The 16,073-nt window shown below is 51.9% G+C and overlaps 5 protein-coding genes across 5 annotated transcripts; 2 read left to right on the top strand and 3 right to left on the bottom strand.

Moving 5' to 3' along the window:
• Positions 1-709: 709 nt before the first annotated feature.
• On the bottom strand, positions 710-1,767 carry N7515_000603 (DUF3431 domain-containing protein; the record flags this gene model as incomplete). The annotated part of the gene is made up of 3 exons (XM_056661347.1): positions 710-758; positions 814-1,452; positions 1,511-1,767. 3 exons carry the CDS (start codon positions 1,765-1,767, stop codon positions 710-712), a joined length of 945 nt encoding a protein of 314 aa, XP_056526513.1.
• Positions 1,768-3,737: 1,970 nt separating this feature from the next.
• N7515_000604 (U2-type spliceosomal complex subunit CWC24) lies at positions 3,738-4,796 on the bottom strand (the record flags this gene model as incomplete). The annotated part of the gene is made up of 2 exons (XM_056661348.1): positions 3,738-4,202; positions 4,263-4,796. The coding sequence occupies 2 exons, from the start codon at positions 4,794-4,796 to the stop codon at positions 3,738-3,740; spliced, it is 999 nt and encodes a 332-aa protein (XP_056526514.1).
• Positions 4,797-5,801: 1,005 nt separating this feature from the next.
• On the top strand, positions 5,802-11,090 carry N7515_000605 (putative nuclear migration protein (ApsA); the record flags this gene model as incomplete). The annotated part of the gene is made up of 2 exons (XM_056661349.1): positions 5,802-6,248; positions 6,315-11,090. The coding sequence occupies 2 exons, from the start codon at positions 5,802-5,804 to the stop codon at positions 11,088-11,090; spliced, it is 5,223 nt and encodes a 1,740-aa protein (XP_056526515.1).
• An 873-nt stretch (positions 11,091-11,963) lies between these two features.
• Positions 11,964-13,260, top strand: N7515_000606 (uncharacterized protein; the record flags this gene model as incomplete). The annotated part of the gene is made up of 3 exons (XM_056661350.1): positions 11,964-12,048; positions 12,291-12,407; positions 12,554-13,260. 3 exons carry the CDS (start codon positions 11,964-11,966, stop codon positions 13,258-13,260), a joined length of 909 nt encoding a protein of 302 aa, XP_056526516.1.
• Positions 13,261-13,631: 371 nt separating this feature from the next.
• N7515_000607 (DNA helicase ZGRF1-like domain-containing protein) lies at positions 13,632-15,582 on the bottom strand (the record flags this gene model as incomplete). Its single annotated transcript, XM_056661351.1, has 2 exons — positions 13,632-13,944; positions 13,997-15,582. 2 exons carry the CDS (start codon positions 15,580-15,582, stop codon positions 13,632-13,634), a joined length of 1,899 nt encoding a protein of 632 aa, XP_056526517.1.
• Between the last annotated feature and the right edge of the window lie 491 nt (positions 15,583-16,073).

The following is a 16,073-nucleotide window of genomic DNA, read 5'->3' on the forward strand; positions in this document are numbered from 1 at the left end:
GGGGTCATCGTGATGTGTGATACATACAGGGCCACCGCAACCTAGGCCCCGAATCATGAGTTACGAGTGTCTCCTACCGCTTTCTACTTATCATACATAGTCAAAGGTTGCAAATCGATCAACATTGGTACAAAAGTGCTGGTAATCAATCGATGAAGAAAGTTGGAAACTATTCCAGAGATTGAACTGAATAGGTAACCTTCATTTGATGCTCCATGTCGCCCGCCTATATTTCGGAATACCGTAGTGATGCAGTATTTGGGACAATACGGTATTCGGCCTCACTCTGCATTTTTGAAATGGAAGTCTCAAAAACAGTATTCACTCGAATACCGCATCACTACAGTATTCCGATAAGTATTCCTACGGTATTTCTATCGTGTGAGCACGACAGATGAGGTGGAAGGCGAATGGAAAGGATATGTGTTTTGAATATTCTGAGTACTACCCAGAAAGTCGTCTATAAGATGGAGGGATGGCACATGTTCAAAGGGAACGCTTGAACGACAGAAAGAGAACTAGTATAGTGGGTTGGGAAATCTCCGGGATACTCCAAGATATGTGTAACGCGACAAGATGTATATGGTGACATAGCGGGATGTGCAAGCCAGTGCAACAATAAACCGCGATGAGGCCCAGTATACTATGTACAGTATTCACCTGGAGGACGCCTCCAGATTGGTGATAGATTCTCGAGCCAAGAGCGAACTCAACAGCGTCCGTAGACTTGGCAATAACATAATTGCTCGTCGGGGCAGCTGTGAAAGAAGGTCAACCAAAGATCCCAGCAGAACGTAATAGGCAATGACTTACTATACACCTTGCATACCAAAAATGATATGCCACAAATACTCCATGACCCTCCCGGACGAGGCATCACTCAATTCCGTATCCAGGATCCACTGGCGGAACTTTATATAGTCCTCCAACGGACGCCTCCGAACCTGATCTCGCGAGACAGCGAATTGTGCGCAGCAAGCGGCGCCGATCTCAACGGGCTTGCGGATATAAGTCCGGCCTGCAATTTCCTGCTGTGTAGGAGAAGAAAGGTTCAAAGGAGGTGTACTCGTGTCTTCGAACACATCCTGCCAAGCCTGCTCGGTGACGTGGCCGTTGTAATGAGGAGAACCGTTGCAGCCGGGGTTCCAGTTGCAGCGCAGATTGACATAGCCATTTTGCTGAACGAAATCAAGTTGCAGGTTGCGCATCGCTATCACGTTGTCGTGGAGTGGCGCGTCAACGTGCCAGGCCATGAGAAATCCTGCGCGGTGGGCATGGAGGAAGGCGATGGTTGAGGGGAGGTTGTGGTAGTTGTTGATTATGTAGGTGAAATAGGCCATAGACTCGTGACCTTTGTTGAGGGGGATCGTTAGGGTATCGGCATTTTGGCGTGTTTCGTGCGAAGGGTTTACAATGTAGATTGCACGTTGCCAGCTGTTAAGATGGAAAGACCTGGGTCAGCCGTTGAACTTGTACTTCAAAAGAGGCCATGGGACTTCAGGGTACTCACTCGGGAAGATGTTGTTCTACCCAGTCGGTGGGCTCTTCTTCTAGTCTGGCCATGACAATCACCTTATCGCCTTGTGTGGTCACGCCGCCGACTGGGTTCGAGGCGGCACCATTGTGAATCCGATCTAACCAATCGATCATGTATGCGCCAGCGCGATACTGATTGCAGAGATCTTGAAGATGTGCCTCAAGCAGATATAATGCGAAAACAAGGACACATACGACGCAGAATCCGGCGATACGGAGTCCGCCTTTCATTGTGAACAGGAGGTATGAAACTCCAGGGCAGCTCTTGCTGATAGGTACGCCGTAGGGGAGATTATGAATGCGAAATAACCAATTCCAACCCCATTGAGATAGGTATAATTCAACAGAGCAGACACTTTTCGGTGTATATACCTATGCGATGAAACAAGAGCGCAAATGTTGCTCCTTAGTAGTGATGCGTCTGTACACGACTTCGAGAAAGGGTGAGGCAAGATGATTTCAATAGTTCCATCAGAAGAAGGTGCAATACGTTTGAAGGAAGCATGAATGAAAGAGAGGACAGGGGGGAAAGCTTCGAAGAGAAAAGATCTGTACGGAGTAGTATCATTCGAAATGACCCGCATGAACTCAATTGAGAGGGAGCATTTTAATGACCCAGTGGAGGTCAATCCCGAAGTTACTGCAGAATGTCTTCGCCATAACCTAGTTATCATTGGCCACCGGCAGGCGATTAGCTCAGGGGAGCCGCTCTTAGTCTCGAGCCGGGGGCATGTTTAGGCGTGTCTTGGCCCTTTGGGTGTGCTTAGAGGGGCCCCTAGTGTTGGCCGCAAAAGCTTGGCTCTGGGGTGCGCTTGCCCCCTTTCAATTAAAGTTTGCGCTAGACCCATGGACGGGAATAAAGAAGGCTTAACGGCCACGCAAGGGAACCTTGGGAAAGGGCCTTCCCTCATTTTTCACGACGTCATTCGACCTGTCACAGGTAGTCCTCCATCATTTGGAATCCACTTTCCCGCCACGCGTGTCCTCCCCATACCACGGAATGCACGTGGTGGAATCCAATCTTACATTGGACCTTTGACGTATGGCACACGTATGAACCCACTTGATATACGTTTGTATCTCAGCGAGGTGGATTTGCCAGGTCAGTTTTCATCGAGTTGAGCCTGGACTCCGAAGTAGGATAGTGATATAATTTTCAGTAATCGGTCCCATTGATCGTGTTTGTCGATGCACAGCCTCCTTCGGTAGGAAGGAGGGGATCTCAACAATTCGGACCCCTTGGTCTGATCTGTTTCATAGTTAGACGGGCCCTCGAGGGGTTAGGGTTCAACATGTGGGTTCTTAGAAGGCAGCGCCATATGTAGTACGGGCAGCGTGTGGCTGTGACAGAATGAGGCCCACAGACTGACCGATCAGCGGAATTAATGATGTTTGTGGACGCATGTCGCATGGGATTGAATTTCCAATGAAGATCATGGGAAAAGGAGAAAGATGAACGTAAAGACGAATGTCTCAAGAACAGATCCAACCGTACCAGAATCTGAACCGTAATTGTATATCGAGGTTCACTTATATTTGATGCTTGAACCCAAGGTTTCAAGCGAGCCATTGGATCATGACGCCTATGCGCATTGTCATCAACGTGCATCACTTACATCGGCAAAAAATGATTGGAATAATCCGTGTCGACACTGCGCTGATTGACTGTGTGCAACTGTGCCGAATGATTAGCCGGAATTTCTTGGCTCGTTTGATCTCCATAGAATCAACGCAGATCTCAAAATCTTGGGGTTGATCCTTGGTATCGATCACATGTCGTAGGTAGCGTGGGCCTTGGTTGCGGTTGAATAGGGGAAATATCTCTGTGAGGCGCACATCTGCCCCTTCTTGGGAGTCCTCATAACTATGGCCTCCGCCGCAATGCCTGGAGTGATTCTCCACCTTACTACGTTATACACGACACCAAGGGGAATCAGTTGGTCTACGATCAGTCATACTCCTTTTGTTGAACCAGTGAACCACCTTCTACCATACGATGTGATTTTTCTCAATCTCAAGGCACACTATTGGAGATAGTTGATTGGTGGTAGAAACCGCGTAATTGCCACTGAGCGCACGTGTACACTCAGCGCATCACTTTGTCATTGATATGGACAGTGCGCTCCAATGGACGAAGAAGACAATCGTTGCAGTCCAGCTGCGTTTATTTTCATATAATGATACATGGATATCTTTGCTAACTAGTCACTATCATCGTCCTCCTCTTCATCGCTGACCTCCTCACCATTTGCTATTGCTTCCTCTCGTGCCTTGCGCGCACGCTCGCGTTTCTTGTTCAACAGGGCATTCAGTTTCTTTGCAACGTTGAAGACACCGCCAGTTCCCTCACCACATGCAGCGCATGACGGGTTCTTCCGGTACCGCTGCAAGGCACAGGATTCACAGAAGTAGTGACCGCACTTTGTGATGATGGGTTCTCGATAAGGCTTCCGGCAAATGAGGCAGGCGAATGGGATACTTTCTAACAATTCATCTTCGTCGTCTTCGTCATCTTCGTCGGTCTTGCCCGCGCCCTTTCGTTGTGAAACCACTCGCCCGCTCAACTGCTTGCCCTTGGTGTTGATTTCCCAATCACGATCCAATTCCCATCCTTGCTTGTATGCCTCTCTCGAATGCAGGAATTTACAAGAATCTCCAAAACCACACTATTTTCACGGTGTTAGTCTCTGTGGTACAAAATATTCAAGAGCACGAGCATGACTTACGTAGCCTGTTTGTTTCCAATCCTTGCAGACATCGGGGGCAAAATCTGTCACGGTCACAGTCCGCACATTGGTCGGTGCCTTTATGGGACCGAATTTCCCTGGTGCATCGGGGTTCTTCTGAATAAAAGATTGATAGTTGGCCGCGCCCTTATAGGTTCCGTCCGGCTCTGCCGTAGAAGCTGCTGGTCTCGCCCGGGTTGTGCCTAATAGATTCTTGGCAGTCAAGTTCTCATCGTACCAGTCGGAATGTTTCGTCGCATCGTTGCTCGAGGTCAACGGGGCGGGAGCCGCAGTTGTAGGCTCTTGTTCTGTGCGGTTCCTTGTCGCATTTGTAGATGATGCAGTAACAGCTGCATTTTTACGCCGCCTTTTGATCCGTCGCCCTTCGCCGTCATCAGATGATTCAAAGTCGGAACCGGAATCAGAAGCAGGAGGTGGCGTCGCGGGCTTCTTGCGAAAGTTGGCTTTGCCTTTGGAGCGCTTCTTGAATGCGACCTGGGGCACGGCGTCTGCGACTTCAGTCTCTTCGCCCATATTGCCGGGTTGGAGGGTAAATCTTTAGGTTGTGCGAATGTAGTTGTAAGTTGTTGAAGCCGACGAGCCTGGTCAATGTCGTGAAGAAGATCAAAGGTTCCCATGACCGAGTGGGCTGGCCGGGCCCGGGGGCGTTCCGCAAATGACTAATTGCATTGTTGACAAATGATGCAAACAATGCAAACCCACCTCCTCACTTCCATGGGACGCGTTGATTCTGACGAGACAAGAAGCAGGAACCCGTCGAATCAGACATGTCCAATACTTTATATAGTGCGTTGCGATAATAACAGTTCAATTCAAGTGTCAACAACGAATATAGCTCAATCTTAGATTCATTCTTTTCCGGGGTTGATCATCGATCGTGAATCTCAAACACCGGCGCCAATTGGCAATAATAATAGCACGTTCTCTGACTCTCATTCTTCTCTTCTCTTTTCTCTCCCCCGCCCGAGTCAACCCAAACTGACCTGTCCAATCACTCCCTACACTCCCTTTTTCCTTTCATTCATTTTCTTCTTAGCTGTCCTTTTGTTTTTCATATTTCCTTTGTCTTTCCTTTCATCAGACCCAAGTCTGACCAGCTTGCGTCAATATCGCACAGATACCGAGCACTTTGTTGTGGTTAGTTACACCTCTACGCGCTTGTCTGGCCAATCCTGCCGGAAGCACACTGATTCGTCCAAAGGTCCTCGGTGTTTGTTGTTCTAATTGATTGGGCTTCCACCCCCTCTTCTTTCCTTCAACGCACCTCTCGACGGTGTGCCATCTCACGTCCATCGCATCGACATTAAGTACGTTGTTATTACCAACAACCTCTGGTCGCTGGTCGGCTCGGCAAATATCTCAAGGGAGAAAAGCATCCTGCGACACGATTTCCGGAGGATGCCCACGGTCTAGACTCGCGACAAATATTTACGCGCGAGTGCCCGAAATCTCAACGGCAACTGCATCCTCACCAGTCAGAGGATTCAGGCGCCGATTGAGAGCCCAGAAACCCGGATTATGACCACACCCAACGCCGAAGCCACCGATTCGTTTGCGTCTATGGAAGACCCATTCGTTGCGAATGCCGGGAGGCCAGCTGCTCCCCGCGACTCCCACCGATACTCGTCCTTTGATACACAGCTGTATAGCCTCAATGCGTCTTCACCCGCCCAGGCCAAACGAGCCCTTGAAGCGCATTTGGCAGAAACGGAGCGCCGATTGGAAGAGGCCTCGAAGCTCGGAACGGCCCTTATCGAACAACAGCAGCAGCTATCCGAGCAATTGAAGGAGGTCGAGCTGCGGCAAGATGAAGGTGAGATAGGCCCGGATCTGAGACGCAAACTTGCAGATCTGGAGAAGGAGTATAATGAAATCGGCCGTGAGTCGGCGCGTGCTTTTTTGGCACCCAAACGTCTTGCCGGAGGCCCAGACGATGCTCCAGGAACCCCATCTTTCGATCAGAAGGTATCGCCGAAGTTTTGTGCCCAACTCCGGTCCAATTCCAGCCAAGCTAATGGCTTATTCTAATAGTCACCTTTAACCCCCGCTTTGTTCGCCAGTCAAGCGACGAATTCCCCTAGCAAAGTTAGCGTTCCGTCTCGCAAGCAACGCAATCAACCATCAAACCGTGTTCACGATATCGAGTTTGCGACTGAAATTTCGACTTCGCTTTTAGCTCAGGTCCGCCAGCTGCAAGCCCTTCTTGCAGAACGGGACGAGACACTCAAGCTTGTGAATTTGGAAAAATCGCGGCTTGAGATAGAGGCAGAAGGTTATGCACAAAGAATCAGGGCGCTCGATGACAGTGAGCAACGTTATAAGGATGAGAATTGGGCTCTCGAGACCCAGGCACATGAGTTGATGGCGGCTGTCAGGGACGCTGCTGAACGCGAACAGCGTCTCAGTAGCACCATAACCACATCTAATGCGGAGAAGAACGCCGTGGAGCGGGAGTTGGAGGAGTTAAAGCAGGTCAACGCGAGACTACTTGAAGACCACAGCCTTACACAAAAAGCCAATGATGCAGAGATTCACCTCTTGCGGCGAAATCTGACTTCTGGTGATGCAGAGAAGGCTGCACTTCAGAAAAAGCTTCTTGAAATGACTTCTCAAAACCAAGAACTTGCCAAGGCGGTTGCGATGCGACTTCGGGACCATGAAGGCCAAGGTACTCGGGAGATCCCATATGATGATGAGGGCAACGAGCCTGACAACATTACACCGGAAAGTTCCCCGCCACCCTCACCCAACAAGTTTACTCCTCGGCACGGCCATCTTGAATCGGAAACCTTGAAGAGCTCACTGGGTCATGCTCATCGCATGATCCAGAACCTGAAGAGCACCATTCACCGCGAAAAGACCGAAAAGATTGAGCTCAAGCGGATGCTGCAGGATGCTCGAGATGAGGTTGAGCAACGTCGCCGTGAGAGTGCTGTGCCAAACGGATCCAGCAAACGCCAGAAGACAAAGACGGATTCTTCACGGAAGGCCCCACGTCCAGATCTTCTGGGTGCAGGCCGCAAAGAGAAATCGTTTGTCGAGCTTCATGATACCGACTGGGAAGACAACGCTGGCCAGATAAGTCCCACCCGCACCCTGAAGGCGGTATCCACGAGAGGCCGCCCTGGCTCAGAGTCTCCTGATGGACCTAGCGACGTCTACCAGACAGCCACCGAAGCAGAAGACGGATTTGAGACTGGATTTGAGACTGCGAACGAAAGGGCAACCGCAACCGAGAGCGAAGCATTCCAGACTGGCGTGGAGAGTATGGCGGATGACAGCAGTGACTCGGCGGATCTGACCGAAACCGAAAACAGCGTTCAGACAACTCCTCGTAGCCGAGTTCCTTCTTCCCTGGCCATGGCCAAATCCCGCAATCGCACCTCATATCAAAGCACTGCCTCCGTATCTTCTGATGAAGAGGAGTATGATAGAGTGTTCGGCTCTCCAAGCCAATCGTATATCTCTCGCCCCCGTGTCAAATCCAAGCGCAGCGTTTCGAGACGCATTCGTCCATCTGGAGAGGCCACCTTTGCATCTAACAGTCGACCTTCAAGTTCACGCGAATCCCCAGCACCCAGCTTTGGGCCACCGGTGGCAGCTCAAGAGGGCCAGAGCCTCTTTGCCGAACTTGGAGAGTTTGAAAGCACTGAAGATGAGGAAGCGACTTCCCAGACTTCCACACCGCGTATGGAGCCTACTTCGAACTCACGAAGACCCTCAGATGTAATGTTGGATATACCGCCAAAGCCCGCAATGGTGGACTCTGGTGTTATGACGGAACCTTGGGAGTCTACCTCTCCTATCGGTGCTGGTATTGTTGCCGGGGCGGCCGGTGCTGCTGCAGGAGCTGCAGCCTCGCACGTTCTCGCGACCTCCCAACAATCCGATGAAGACATCAACGAGGAAACAAAGGCAACTCCACTCAAGCACTCTTCTGTGGATGGTGATCACCTCGCGAATGTCCCTACCCCGCCAAATATGCCCTGGGACGATTCTTCAGCGCAAGGTCAGCAGCAAATTGCCAATGCTCAATCCGTTCTACCGGAGATGGGCATCGCGGACGTCCATTCGCAGGAGACAACACCTCGCGTACCTAAGATGCCTGATTTGAGCGTTTCCTACATGACCGGGGGCATCACTACACCTGTGAAGCATGTGCTGCCTACACCGGAAGTGCCGGAAATGACGATATCTTCGATTTCATCACAAATCAGCAGCCCCATGCAACCAACGCTCGCCGTACCTGAGCCAATAATCAAGCATGTTGATGTTATCAAATACGTGGAACGCGAGCCGGAGGTACCCGAGCTGACCTTCTCCTCCATTACTACTCAAACCACTGCCCCCGTCCCGGCAACCCTTGCTGTGCCGGAGCCTGTGGTCAAGTACGTCGATGTGATTAAGCACGTGGAACGTGAGCGTGGAGTGCCTGAGTTGAGCTTCTCGCCTGTCACTGCCCAATCGACAACGCCTGTCCAGGCAATCAAAGAGACTGTCCCTGAACCTGAGCCTGTCGTCAAATACGTGGATGTGATTAAATACGTTGAGCGTGAGCGTGAGATTCCTGAGTTGGCTCTGTCCTCCATCAACCACATATGCACGTCTCCAGTACAGGCGACCCTTGCTGTCCCGGAGCCTATCATCAAACACGTGGATGTGATCAAGCACGTTGAGCGCGAGCGCGAGGTGCCCGAACTGACCATCTCTTCCATCACCACCCAATCCACACCTCCTGCCCACGCCACACTTGCCAAACCGGAGCCGATCATTGAGTACGTCGACGTTATCAAGCACGTTGAGCGTGAGCGCGAGGTCCCTGAATTGGCCTTCTCCTCTATCACCACCGAATCCACTGCGCCAGTGAAGGCCACTCTTCCTGAGCCGGAGCCACCTGTGATCCAATACGTTGATGTGATTAAGCACGTTGAACGTGAGCGAGACATACCAGAGCTGACGATCTCTTGCCTCGATCCAGCATACACGGAGCCTGTTGTTCCGAAACCCCTGGTTGTGTCTGCTCCAGCGTTGTCACTATCCCCTGTGCGTTCTGTCCAGACCAACCCAGTGAAGTCCCTGCCATTTGCGATTCCTACGGTGGCAGACCTATCCACCCAGACCGAGGCAACAGAGTCCAAGGCTGCAAGGACCGGCGTGATCGTTCACGAAGACGAGCCTACCAGCGTCGCTCTTGGCCACACCAGTACAATGCACAGCGATCAGCTCGCTGCTGGGCTGGCCTTGAACGATATCTCCGGCAACGCCATTTCTCGTTCCGCTAGACAGCAGTCTAGTTCGGTGAGCATGGATCAAGGATCTCAGACAATTCTGTCTTCCAACCAAATAGACCAGATCCTTATGGATCGTGGGTCCTCGCGTCCACTATCTTCTGACAGCGAGGTGACGGACGAATCACGGGAGATTGCCGGTGTCACTACGTATGCGACACCCAAGGCTCAGTCTCGGCCACGTCTTTCACAAATTCAGAGTGTGAAGTCAACCACGCCAAACAACCGCCGACCTCCCAGCGCTACCAGCCATACCTCTGGCACCAGCGCTCACCCCCCACTTCCTCAGGATCACCGGGAGGCTATCACTGCGGCCGAGAAGAAGTCAATCGACGTGGCCCCACCGTCTCCAACCTCTGTGATGGGGCCTCCGTTGGCACCTGCTTCTGCCTATCGCATGAACTCCCAGCGCCCAATCACGCCAAGCGAACATGCCGTTCGTACTGCCTCATCGAGAACTGGTTCTTCACAGGCCAGAATGAGAAGAGGAAGTGCCAGCCAGATGTCTCGACGATCCTCCGTGTCGTCTTTCGCGTCCGAGCTCGAGGAGCGTTTCAATATGAACCCTCATGCTGGCCCTGGCCCCATGCCTCAGGGCTACGGACCTAATACGGATCCGCGCATGATCCAGGCAATCACCCAGACGATGATCGGCGAGTTCCTTTGGAAGTACACGCGCAAGACTGGCTCAGCCGACATGTCCACCACCCGGCACCGACGGTACTTCTGGGTGCACCCGTACACTCGTACGCTGTATTGGAGCTCGCAGGATCCACAGACCGCTGGAAAGACCGAGCTTCGCACCAAGAGTGTTCCCATCGAGGCTGTACGAGTGGTTGCTGATGACAACCCGTATCCTCCTGGTCTTCACTGTCGGAGCTTGGAGGTCGTCAGTCCCGGGCGACGTGTGCGGTTCACAGCTGCGACGAGTCAGAGGCACGAGACATGGTTCAATGCCCTGTCTTACCTTCTTGTGAGAGAGTCACCCGACACCGGTGACGACAACAGCGTGACGCTCGATGACATCAATGAGTTCAATCCTCCTAGCTTCCGGTCTGGTTCTCGCCAGACAGCACGGATGTCCTTCTCGTCCCATAACAGTCGCACCGCTCGCAATGCGCCCAAGCAACAGCGAGCGGCCTCGGCGATGTCCATGCGATCCGTTGGCACCCATGGCGGACGTGCATCACCGGCGCTCAGCTCACCTGTACCAAACTCGTCTTTGCAAATTCCTGACGGCCAACGCTCATCGTCACGACTAAGCACCATCTCCAGTTCGATTCGTGGGTCCATCGCAAGCTTAAAGGGACGACATGGGCAAGCTCCTAGTGTCCATGATGAAAGTCTTCATGGGCAGGCAAGTGCCGATGATCTCCGACACGTGGTCGAAGCACAAGAACAAGCTCGGCTTGAGAATGTCCGTGCCTGCTGTGATGGCAAGCACGATGTTGGCTCGCTTTCTCGCATCAGTCGGTACAGTCCGAGGGTTGACCGCATCCACTCACCCAATCGCCACTGAGCAACGTCCTTTCGAAGTTGGAATTTGTTCTTAGGGTTTGTGGGCCGGTCCTCAACCCGGACTCGAGTCACTCATAAAGATAACGACGAGTCTCTTTTCTTCTGTCTCTTGTCCAACCAGAAACCCTTCTAATACTGTTTGAGTTTGACTTATTTCACACGAGCGTCCTGTTTTCATCCAGAACGAGATATTATCTTACGTGCTTGCGCATCTTGGGGGCTCCAATCATCCCGGACAGCTTCCTCATCCCATTTCTTACACTTTCCCTTCACCCACGATCTTTTCTTTCCTTATTCTCTACAGATCTCAACTCTCCCGCTGTCTGTCTCTGCCCTTCGTTCAATCATTCGAGCTGGCGTCCTGCTGGAACGTTCTTCTCTATCCGAGTCTGCTATTCTCTATATTTTCCTTTTATGTTGATAACTTTCGTGATCACCACAAGTCTTCATATTTGTATCGATAGGCTACGCTCTTTCTTCCTCTGTCATGACCATCTTTGGCTATTTGTGCAATCTGCAGCAGACCCGGTTAGATGTTAGTCAATGTTCACTTCTGTTGGATTACATTCGTCCGATTCGACATCTCAATCACTAGTACGATATGCGACCATAACCGAGGTATTCACCGGATAACCACACCAGCGCCATCCACGTATTCACCAGATCCCAGGGCCAGCCTCTTCATATCAGAGAGGGGAATTCTCCCATAAGCCGGCAACGCCCGGGGTCACGTGAGGTTTATCCGCGCCCTAATTAGCCGCTTCTCACATCCTCTGCCGATCTTTCAAAGATCTTTAGTTCTTTACTACATACATCGATACATAAACGTCAACCAAATTGGATCTTCGTATACTCCAGGCATCATCACATCACTATGTCAACTGAAAGCCCCCCACCTCTGTTTGAGCGAATGCTCGGAATGTTGGAGCCGGCGCAGCTCCTGGCTTGGGCGATGTCACGTAAGTACAGATGCCGAAGATATGCCGAACGCCCTCAATATCCGTACGAGGACTTCGATGACATTGTTATGCTTTTTCTCCTTCTTTTTACCCTTTCGTCCCCATCTTGCGTATCGAAGTACCTCCCTTGGGCTTTCCATTCCAATGTTTTTCTCTTATCTCAGTAGACATAATATTGCGCAATCATCAGCACAAATTACCATCTTTTTCTATAACAGAACACATCACTAACACCAACACAGACTACATCCGCGTCTGCTCTGAAGCCGTCTTCCAAAATGGGCAGCTATTCGCGCCAATTACTCAGACCCGCAGGCTGCGCGACGAAGCATTCGGCAGATTCTGGATCGAGTTTACATGTAAGTACCAGCCAGCGACAACGCAAACCAAAGTCGGTCGTTTCACCATAAGATCTTTAAAAGAAGCATCAACAAGTAGCAGAGAAAAGCCAGAAAAACAGAGAAACAGAGAAACAGAGAGACACAATTCCTAACTCCCATAACAGCACCCCGGCAAATGTCCTCAGACCCAACCAACACAGAAATCCCCGAACCAGTCGGTTCCTCAGCCCTAATCCCCCCTCTCCTGCGCACAGCAACCGGGACCGTCCTCGACATCGGACCAGGAACCGGCACGCAAATGCCCCTACTAACCTCCCCGTCCATAACCGCCCTCTACGGCGCAGAGCCCTGCATCTCACTCCACAGCACACTCCGCGCAACCGCCGCCGCAGCCGGCATCGCCTCAAAATACCACATCCTGCCCAGCGGCGTGGCAGCCAGTGACCTCCTCCCCGCGCTGCGGGCCACGAACACTGGCGTCGTGGACCAGTACGACGCGGATCCGCGCGCAGGCATCTTCGACACGATCCTGTGCGTAAGGGTTTTGTGTTCTGTGCCGGAGATGGAGCGTACGGTGAAAGAGCTTTATGGGATGTTGAAGCCGGGCGGTAGGCTGCTGGTTACGGAGCATGTTGTTAATCCGTGGAAGAGGGCGAAGGGGTCGCTTTTGGGGAGGATTGTGCAGGGGGTTTATCAGGTGCTTGGGTGGAGTTACTTTATTGGGGATTGTTGTTTGGATAGGGATACTGAGAGGGTTTTGAGGGGTGTTGCGGATGTTGATGGGGGGTGGGAGAGTGTTGAGTTGGAGTCGGCTTTTGAGTGGTCGGCTATGCCGTATATTTCTGGGACGTTGGTTAAGAAGATGGTTTAGATTTAGTGGTTTTATCTTGGGAGAGGTGCTATGGACCTAGGGAGGAGTGGGTTTGTGTTTTGTATTTGATATTGGCATAGGCTAATCAGTATATGTGCGCTGAGCTAGCTATGCATCCTTCATCAATGCATGTGGGTATCATTGTTTTTTTCGGTTCTATAGATGCGTATTGTCATCAAGATGGGCTTGAGACTTGGGGTTTAGTTCAGATGAACAGACAGTATAAGCTTCACAGGGAGATTTCTTAGATCCACCCCGGGGTTCTCACGAGGCTGTAATACCACGCCGAGTACGGAAAACGGACCTGCCATCTATTTCATAGAGGTTAAATCCGCCTTATTATTGTCAATAATTTCATGCACGGCAACAAATCAATCCGTTGGTTTCGGTCGACCGACAGGCCAGAAAGCGAACAAATCTAAGGCCTCTGATGTCCAGGGGCCTTGCTCCCTGAGCTCGTTCTCCTTGGTAGATGTGTGCATTGGTCTTCCTTCCAATGCAGTCGGGTCAGATATCGATTTACGCAATGACGGATTGAGAGACCTTTTCCCTGCCAAGCCTCTGATAGTCGCGGGTGACTTGAACCCCGATCCATCTATTATCTCGTCGAAGACAGATTGGGTCAAGGTCGAGGGCGTGAATTCCTCGTTCGCCGTGGATGAATCACCTGGAGCGACGGCCGGCCTGCACAGGTATGAGTATCATGATATTGATCTATGGGTCGGCACATACTGACGGTTGCTCTGATGGTTCTGTGACACGCTGACGGTTGGCACTACCAGAAGGTGTATCTGAGGCCGCGGGAGATGGAGTTCGTGAGGAACCGGGCAATAGAGCGCTGTACATCAGCTTTTTGCGTGGCTTTCCGGCTCCCATACGTAGGGCAGCCGTGGGCCCCGTAGTGGGGAATGCTGAGGATGGACGGGATGGAGGTGGCATGCTGGTTGGGGGTGGCATGCTGGTTCGAGGTGGCGCGCTGGTTGTAGGTGGCGCGCTGATGGGAGGTGAAGGGCGGGTTGGAGGCGGAACGTTAGATGAAGTTGAAGCGCGAACCGAAGACGATATCCCGGTTGGAGCTTCGATGTCTTCGGGTTGGATAGGGCGCACATTGTTAGTAGCCACGCGCACCGGTACCTGTGGCGTAGATCGACGGTCAGGTTGCTTGGGCGCAGCTGAAAGTGAGCTCCTCGAAACTGTCGGAGGATCAGACTGTCGGTGGCCGACGGGAGCCGATGCACTACTCTTCGAGGAATTTTCAGAATTGATCGAAGATCGACCGGCAGGTGAAGTTCTTTGGATCCTCGCTGTATCTACCTCTGGAGGCATGCCTGAGAGGTGGCTTTTCGATGGAAGGATATGGGGTCTCGGCGGCGGCGGCACATCTTTCGATTTACCGCCTGCGAGTCGTGCAGACTGACCAGCCCCAGTAACTGTACGAAATAGCGTCTCTGGTGGAGGCAGACTGGAATCTGGATCTGGCTCCGATGAAGTTGGGGCAGGGACCATTGAATGAGAGGAAGGATCGGGCCGCGTTGGCCGAGTGTGTTTCGACTGAACTGCTGGCCTCTGCTGACGATTTGCCGGAAGTACATCGGCCGCAGAGTCACCGCCGACTCTGGGCGTTCGATATCTCAAGGAGCTTGGGTCTTGCCTTGCAGATGCTCCAGGGGTAGAATCAGTCAAATCAATGACTTGACTCTGTGCACGCGGGCCTTGCTGCAGGCTTCGATTCGGCGTCGAGGATGTCTTCTGTCGCTTCGGTTCTCGTTCGGGCTCTCGAGTATTTGAGCTTGGGCGTGAGGCATTTCTTTGCTCGTATGGAGACACCAAATGCCCGATTGGGGTTTTCTTGATGCCCAGCAAATCGTTAAGTGACCGAAACGACTGGGACCCACGAATAGGGGCGGAGGCGGAGGCGGATGCGGGGGTAGAGGTAGAGACGCGAGGAACTTGTGGCGTCGGCGCTCTGGTCTGCGGTGAGCCCTGGCTGGGCGTCTTCTTCTCGTAAAGTGTTGAGATATCCGTCTCGGTTGTGCCCATGTTTTCAGTCACTTCTATCAGAACTCCCTTATCCAGTTCCATTTCGTCCCCATCCTGGACCTCATCGTTAGATCGCCAGTGATGGTCACCGATAAAGTTGCCTTGGTCGTCGTAGACCATGACCCGTTTATTGAACTTATGGTATCGTAGGTAGCCATCGTGCCATCGTTTGGACTTGCGGCGCAAGTCGTGAGTGTACAGGCAGCGAAACTTCACAACTGATGCAGTCACCTGCGGAGAGGTCGGTGTGAGATGTGCAGTTGATGATGGCGTCGACATCATGTCAACAGCGGGAAGACCTAAGACCCGATCTGATCATGGTCGCCTTGTACAAAGTTGCGAATCGATGTCGCGTCCGGTGGAGAGTGGAAAACGCGGGACGCGATAGCGATAAGCGGATAAGCTATCTATTGCAGCCTCAGGAATCAACTTTTGAGCGTCAAGGATCATTCTAGACTAATCCTGAAACAGACTAGTGCCATGCAATCTGGCCCCACCCTCGCCCTCAATCAGGTAAGGTCTAAACTAAGATCCCGAGATCTGAACAGATGTAGATACATTTGGTGAGCTGTATAGGTGCGTTTTAATGGGGAGTTAGTTCGAGACGCGTCATATAGTTCCATTTTCCAGGTTGTACATGGTTGGAGATCATAACCCATAACCCACGGGCATGAGAGGGTAAAACACAACTGGCAAAAGATCGAAAGAATTGCCGTATCTGCGGGGCAGACTGTTCCACCACCGTCAGACGGTCTCACTCACTCTGACCCCGC

This window comes from Penicillium bovifimosum (assembly GCF_028826915.1).
Source record: "Penicillium bovifimosum strain IBT 22155 chromosome Unknown utg000001l_segment0_segment0, whole genome shotgun sequence".
Lineage (NCBI taxonomy): Eukaryota > Fungi > Ascomycota > Eurotiomycetes > Eurotiales > Aspergillaceae > Penicillium > Penicillium bovifimosum.